Here is an 8,150-nt window from a genome sequence, read left to right as displayed (position 1 = left end):
AGCTAAAAAGGCTGTAATATGCCTGCCGCCTGTTCCCTAGGGTATAGTTTCTGTCCACCAGAACATAGACCTGGTTCAGGTCGCTATCTTTTGTTCCTCTATTGTATATTTATTAATGCCTGTTAATTTTTTTTTTCATTGTTCACTTTCACTTTTAAGGTGTTCTGATTTGGGGAAAGAAAAACACATTGTCACTCCAGCTAAAGGAATACAGAGACTAGTATCAACTCTCAGGTTACTTAAAATCAGGTTTTGAGATTGAGACATACATATAATATGTTCACAGTTTAAGTAAAATTATAATGTGAGTTAACAATAAATGCTTAATTACAGAAATGTCACAGAACAGTCCATGATTAATTACCAAACGAGTGAGATAGACAATAATAGTTTTAAATTTAGGAGGCAAATGAACTCAGCCTTAAGGTTAGCTTTTTGAGATTAGAATATTGAAAGATTCCCCTAAGCCATTTCCTTAGAGTCTGTTTGCTGGTTTCCAGAACTGTTTTGGCATGTTTGAGTCATAATTTTATGTCCTCTATATTTTAAGCCAAATGCCATTGTGAATTTATATCATTTATCCAATTATCATCTTTAGGGAAATCGTTGTTACTGCTCAATAGAAATAAAGATACATACTTCATGTTGCTATCTCTTGAATCAAGGGAAAAAAGGGGAGCATGTTTTGTCTTTAAAAATGCCAGACATGTTACCCTTCTGTCACCTTCTGAATATATATCTCAAGCCATTCCTAACCATTTAATTACCGCAGTTGAGACATAACACATTAAATGTAGCATTTTTCTTATTTGAGGCAGTTTCTATACTTTAGTTAAAATAGCCTCCTTAGTGCTGAATGGTAAGCATCTTTATGGACATCCTCTGTCATATCCTTGTGGTGGACTGGGTCTGAAACAGTTGATTTAACATTTCCAAATGTCTTCAGTAGGTATGTATGTTGGTAGTTCCAAATAATTTATATTAAGAATTAAAGTTGTATCTCTTTTAAATATGAAGAATAAATTGATGATATATGTAAAATAAATCTGTCAAATATATATTTTAGGTTGAAAACACAAAACTATGGACAGCAATTACATATGTATTTAATTTGAAAGTTTCTAGAAGAACCCTTGTGAGTAGCAGTCTCATTTATTTGCTAGCTCAGCTCGATGACCATTGAGGCACTTAATTATATATATAATACTAGAATGTATTTTTTTGTTTCTTTGTTTTTTTAAGAATTTGATTCTTATCTGTAAAGAAACTTTTAAATGTTATTAAGCCTAAATTTTTTGTGTGAGTGAAGAATTCTCAATGTGTGAGTCATACTTGTCAAAGTCAAGAATACAGAAACACAGTGTTGCCTCAGAGATCTTCTGGGTCATGGGCTCTATTCTGTACTTTAGTTGGCCCTTTTTTTCAGTGCTTCCAGTAATGACATTGTGGATGACATCTGCAGGTCACTTAATCTCCTTTTCTGCTTCTCCAATTCAGTGGATTACTGTCATTTGCTATTTACCGAATTTATAGGATAGTAGAAATTAAGGTAGTAAATCCAAACTTATGAGAATCTCCTTTAAGCATTAGAGTTCCTTGTAATTCTCTGTGATCACAATGAAATGAAATTACACTAGCTCCAAAATATCACCTTTCTTCACATGAAACTGAATTAGAACAGTAATGCAAATCCTTCCAGATTACTCATTTAAAAAATCAGGAGGTAGGAATTGATCTGTAATCATGTAAAATAGTTACTGCTCTCTCTCAAATCAAATTTATTACTTACTTTGGAAGGCATGCACATTTTGCACTTCTTGAACCACCTCAAAATATATGGAGGAAAAAATTAGGTTGACTCCTTCTTAGAGAGCTCTGGTTATAGCCCATGGCTGATTATATCTCATGACCGATTGATAAAAGAATAAACAAAGGTAGAACATTAAGGGTATTGATAAAGTTAAGTATAAGAGGAAGTTAGGAACCTTAATTTTTTTAAAAAATTTTGAACCAATTAGAAGATCTGTAATGACTCAAGCAAACAGTTGATTTTCTATCCAGTAATCATTTTTTCCTTTCATCCATGCTTCAGAAAAGGAGTGCTTATCTCAAAAATCCAGATAGCAAATATTTTAGGTTTTATGGATCAAGAAACAAAGTCAAAGATTCTTTGTAGGTACTTATATAACTATTTAAAATGTAATCATTAAAAAATGTGAACACCATTCTTAGCTTTCAGGTAGTACAAAAGTCAGCTGGTTGGAACTGACTTATGGATCATAGCTTGCCAACTCCTATAGAACTCTTTTGTACAGGTATGTGAGCTTCAGGGAAGGCTGGGTCTGAAACAATTCTGGTAATCTCATTCTCCTTACTCATGACTGGTACAGGTATGGATGGGTTCAGGAAACATTTCCGATCCCAGCCATAAGGAGAAGTCTGCTGGGAAAGGTATCTTCTCTTTTAAAATAGATGTATAAAAATACTTCCTTTTTGGTGTTGGATGAGATTGCATGGAATTGAGGCATGGAGAAGCCACACTCATCTTTTGACCACAAAGAGGGACAAGCCTTGAGTCCTAAGGAATCTGAGAAATATATGACATTCACTTCTAATGAGCGATAATTCTTCCTCACAAAAACCCTTATAGAATGTCTAATATTTACCCTGTCATCCATTTGTTGTTCTTTCTCAGTGGATTGTACAGAGTATCACCAAATTATTCTAGTTTTGTTATTCTACTTCTTTCCACAGAATGAGTGCTTCTATTATATTACTCGCTGATACCTTTCAGTGACTTCTTGTAGTGCTTCAGCTTTGTTATCTGATAAAGCGTTCTATAATCTTTCGTTGCTATGATACCATTTAGAGTTTGAGAGAACTACAGCGTTCTTTCATAATAAAAATTATATACATTTACTAAGAATTTTGTGTTATACCAATGTCTTGTACTTTAAGATTTTGGCTTTCTGAAATATTAGAATATAATACTATCTATAGAAATGAGAAAAATACCATATATATTTATATGTAAATATATAATATATAAATATACATATAAATATATATGTAAATATAAGGATGGGGACATAAAGCTTCAGTATATGATCAAGATTTAGTTTCCTAGGAAATTCAATCAGTCCTCATCAAATGATTGCAATTTTATTTTTTAGCCAAAAAGTTCCTTTTACAAATTAATTCCAGTAACCATTTATAGATTCTTCTTCTTTTTTTTTTTTAATTCAGGAAACAGTTTTGGAGCCCCAGCTATGTCCTAGACATTGTTTATTTCTTGAGGAGGGTTCAGAGAAAGCTAAATTTAAGATTGTCATAGTCATTGCTTTTAAATAGCTTCCAATTTACAAATAGCATCTAACACAGACCCTAATATTAGTAAGTGCTTAATAAATGTTAGTTACATCCCTTTCTTTTGAGATTTCTTTGGTGATAACTTCGTTCCAATTTTGACAGGTAAATACAAGGGAAAGAAAAGTAGAGAGAATAGCACAGTAGACAAATGAGAATGCAGAGCACACAGAGGAGTTGCATTCAGGACCACTCCTTCCAAAACAGAGAGAGAGAAGAACAAGAAATAATAATTTAAATAATTTTAGTGAGTGGTGATTTTTGCCCAATATTTCACTCCACGAGTGCTTGAGCCAAAGTGAGTGAAAGATAGAAGAGAATCTTCTGTTTTCTATATTGTACTCAGTTCCACAATATATATTTGTAGGGAGAACCTCTTCTGACGTATGTATATTTTTAATGTTTAAAGGTACATAGTGCACTTTATCAGCTGTTAGTCCATCTGCTAAGACACCTGAGGTAAGTTTCTCAGTAAATCCAACTGGCTAGTGTTGGATTTACTGAGAAACTTTACGGCTGTCTCTACCATTGCATTTTAAGGTGTTTACAAGGATAATCTTAACCAAAGGCAATGATTTTGGAAACTCATACCTTCATACCTTCATGAAGTGGGACTCTGTGTAATCTAATAAAGCTGGAGCACAGCAGCCCTATCAGATTGTAATGAAAAAATATAATAGGAAGGTGCTGTAAAAGTAATTTTTATGTAATCTTAAATGATATGGTAAGGGATTTATTCAGGTTTATTTGAAGGCATTGAAGAGTCACTAAATTTGAGCTGAGGAATAACTTGGTCTGAGCTGTATTTTAAAGTAGTAATTTTCAAACCATGTTCCCACTATTTAACAAGCTGCATTGAGGATTTCTATCCCTATGACTGGAATCATTTAGTGGGTTACTTATCTAATTTCCAGAAGAATGTTAATGATTAGAATATTCTCAGTTTTACGTTTTTCTCCTGTGGTGAAGAAATAACAAAGAACCGTTCATAGAAAAATTCAAGTTTAGCTTAGCAGTTTGTGTTTTCCGTCAGTACATGCTAATGGCTTTGCTTTTATGCTCTCTGTGTATAAACAGTCATTTTTCTGATGGCAAAGATGATATAATTAAATACATTGGTATTTCATGGTGAATTTTGTGAAACACCATTAACAATTAAGATGAACTCTTGCCTAAAGAAGTGTAACAGCCTTGCTGGCAGCAATAAAAGACTGGAGACAGGGAGATCAATTGTCTTAAATCCTTTTTTTTTTTATCTTGCACTTGGTGAGTGTGCACAAATGTTTTGAATAACCGACCAGCATATTTGAGAATTTATTATGTACCATTCACAGGAATTTTCTAGAGGACCTAGAAGACCTATATAATAGTCTGTATTCTCCATAACCTTAGTTTTACTTGGTAAACAAAAACTAACCCAGTGTTAATAATTTATAAGATAGTGCTGAATTGACATAGGTGTTCAAAAAGGAATTATCAAGTCTTCAGGTAATCAAGGAAAGCTTCTTAGAAGAGGGGGGACTTGCACTGGATCTCATAATCCGAAAAGGCAGAAAGAAAGGCTTCTCTGAAAGAAGCAGTATGTACAATGAACATGGACTTCAGTCTGACTGGAGTAGAAGGTATTTGCTGGGGCAGCCTGGAAAACAAGTTAGAACCAGTTAGGTTTGATCAAATTATGAAAATGTTACCAAAGTGTATTATTGTCTTAAGAGTCTTAAAACTAGCTCAGTTATTATTCAGAGTTTGAAAAATGGAACATTTCAATATTCAAATCTTTTTTTTTTTGGTTAAATATGTTTGTAATTAGGGCATTTTATTATAATTATTTACAAAAATTAGAAAAATATAATGAACTACTTTGTCTTTGCTTACATATTCTGTTGTCTTTATATTTTGAGAACAAATTCGGTAAAACCCATTAATTCAAAAGTGTTTAATGTACATCTTTGATGTGATAGTCAGTGGATGTCAGACAAAGTCCTGGCTCTCAGAAACCTTACATTCTAGTTTTCGAGGAGAGTGGCAGAGGGTGGAGGAGGGACAGGAAGACAGTCATTCAGGGAAGGCATAGGTGTGTTGTAATTTTCAATAGAGTGGTCAGAGAAGGGTAACTTAAGAAGGTAATATTTCTTCAGAACCAGTGAGCAAAACAATAATGAATAATCTGTGGCATTTTTCAAAAAGTTTTGACAGTTTTTCTCATTAGAATTTATTTGCTTGAGAATAAAAGGAGATAAAATAGATGCTCAATTTTATGTGCCTACCCAATGATTTTTCAGATGAATGCACTGGACACTCTTGGTCAGACTGCTTTGCATAGAGCTGCCCTAGCAGGTCACCTGCAGACCTGCCGCCTCCTGCTAACTTATGGCTCTGATCCCTCCATCATCTCCTTACAAGGCTTTACAGCGGCGCAGATGGGAAATGAAGCAGTGCAGCAGATTCTGAGTGGTAAGTCGGAATACGTAACCATTGCAGTCTATTCTTTCTCTTCCGTGTCCCTGATAAACCCAGATAAACTTTGTACTTCTTGTTTTAAGTAGCTCTTTGGAATTTTTTTGTTGTTGTTTGACTATTTTTCCTGCCTTTCCTTGCTTGTAGTTTAGCCTGCGGCCCTGTCCATCCGTAGATATCATGAGAAGGAAGCAAATATCCTCTTTAATTTTTTTAGTTTTAAATTCAAAACCTGACTCATGTGTTATGATCATAGGTTAATTAAAACTCATATAAACAGTGTAAAATTATGGTAGCTCTAAAATCTATCAAATAGAGAAAATTACCAATCATTCATATGGTAATGATCTTTAATTAATTGTTCTTCCATGTGTTATATTCTGACCTGTGTTTTTTAATTCGTGACTTCATTGCACTTTTCTGAAATTATCTTGTCTTTTCCTGGTTTAAATATAATTATGAAATTTGGCTAAGTGGTACAGTGTTAGCCACTTTACTTAGTTTATTGAGGAAGATCAAACATAAAACTGATACAAAAATAGACACTAGTTTCTAAAGCCCCAAAATTAGATGAAATAACACAGTTCACTTGCTGAAAAATGATTAACTTGATACAAAAGAATTTTAATTTAATTGGCTCTTCTTTCTCATTTCTTTAATATTACCTGTGGATTATATCTGCTCCAGAATGACATAAAAAACTGGAAGAGTAAAATGAAGAAGGCAACAGATGAGGAATCAGAAGTCCTAGTTCTTTTTCTTACCTATAATCCAGTGGTTCTTTACTCCATCAGGCACAGAGCCCCTTTTGATAATGAATATTTTATAACATCCCCTTTACTATCTAGAAATGAATTAATAACTGATTTGATCTAATTATACATATACCTTCCAAATATATATATAGTAAATGTCCTAACTATAATATAAAGGGAAAAATGACAGTACGTTACAATAAAATAATTTATAATTATTATAATAGTAATCGCTTGGACATGACTACACTAAAAGACAAAAATTGACCCTATAAATTTCTGAATGGCCTCCGAAAAGTACAACCCAATTGAGAATCACTATTAGACACTGAAGTAGAGGACCTTTCCAGACTTACGGAGATCATGATTTATGTTTTTAGAGCTGAATCAGAGTTAACCAGCCTCATAAGAGTAACACTGTGCCACATTGTGAAAGCTATTATTAGGATTTATTTTCCTCATGCTAGTTCCCTCTTATCCTGATCATTCTACTTCAGTCTTATATGGTGGTCTTAAGACAGTTGAAGTAAGACCTGTCTAGGGCATCTTCACTATCAAAACAAATAAGATCTAGCTAAAGGAATGAAATTTCCTATTATTGAATTTCAAGCCTGAACTATCAAAAACAGGACTTCAATTAACTTTCTGTTTCTACAAAGCAATAGTACATTTGCTTAAAGAAGATAAGCTTTCTTTGACTGAGAAATATTTCTGCCTTCTCAGTAAATTCTTATAATTTCTAAAAGGTGTGATTTTTTGTTAAAACATTCTAAATTTTTCTCTTAAACTTTTTACTAAGAACGATTTAGTACTGAATTTTAAGTTAGTTTCTATAAGTTGTAACCATAAATCAAGCAAACATATAGCTGTTACATCAAAATTTTTAACAAGACTATACATAATTATTAGAGATAATTTATGAAATGGGCAGAGGAAAGAATTGAATAAATTGAGCAGATTAGATTCATTAATGCTTGTATAGTGTCTTCTAAATGAATGCGGTTAGAATATATGACTCCTGGTAAAAGATAAATACTGTCTCACATGTGAAATAATTTTTTAAATTTATTTATTTAAATTAGTTTCAAGTATAGAATGCATTGGTTAGACATCTATATAGTTCATAAAACGATCCCCCCAATTGCTTCCTCCCTCCCATTGCCCTCCACCTAGCCCCTCATATTCATGCTGACACTATTCCCTCTGCTGTGCTCCCCATCCCCGTGACCAACTATCAACTACTAATTTGTACTTCTTAACCCTTCACCCCATTCTCCCAGCCCCACAACCCCCTCTCCCCTCTGTTTGTCACCAAATTGTCCACTATATGTTAGTCTGTTTTTGATTAGTTTTTTTCTTTTTGTTGCTTAGATTCCATATATAAGCAAAATCATATGGTATTTATTTTGCTCTGTCTGACTTATTTCACTCAGCATAATAACCTCTAGGTCCATCCATGTTGTTGTAAATGGTAGGATTCCGTTTTGTTTTTTTTTTTTAATGGCTAAGTAATATTCCATTGTATATATGAACCATAATTTCTTTATCTAGTCGTCTGTTGATGGGCCCTTA

General features: G+C 33.2%; 1 protein-coding gene across 1 annotated transcript in view; it reads left to right on the top strand.

Annotated features, from left to right (window-relative positions):
• TNKS (tankyrase) overlaps positions 1-8,150 on the top strand; it is a 180,459-nt gene that overhangs the window by 132,194 nt on the left and 40,115 nt on the right. Inside the window, exon 12 of the mRNA XM_006916343.3 lies at positions 5,649-5,820. Within this exon, the coding sequence (XP_006916405.1) occupies positions 5,649-5,820 (172 nt within the window). The remainder of the gene's footprint in view (positions 1-5,648; positions 5,821-8,150) is intronic.

The sequence above is a fragment of the Pteropus alecto genome, unplaced genomic scaffold, assembly GCF_000325575.1.
Source record: "Pteropus alecto unplaced genomic scaffold, ASM32557v1 scaffold24, whole genome shotgun sequence".
Lineage (NCBI taxonomy): Eukaryota > Metazoa > Chordata > Mammalia > Chiroptera > Pteropodidae > Pteropus > Pteropus alecto.
This window is presented reverse-complemented; position numbering and strand designations above follow the sequence as displayed.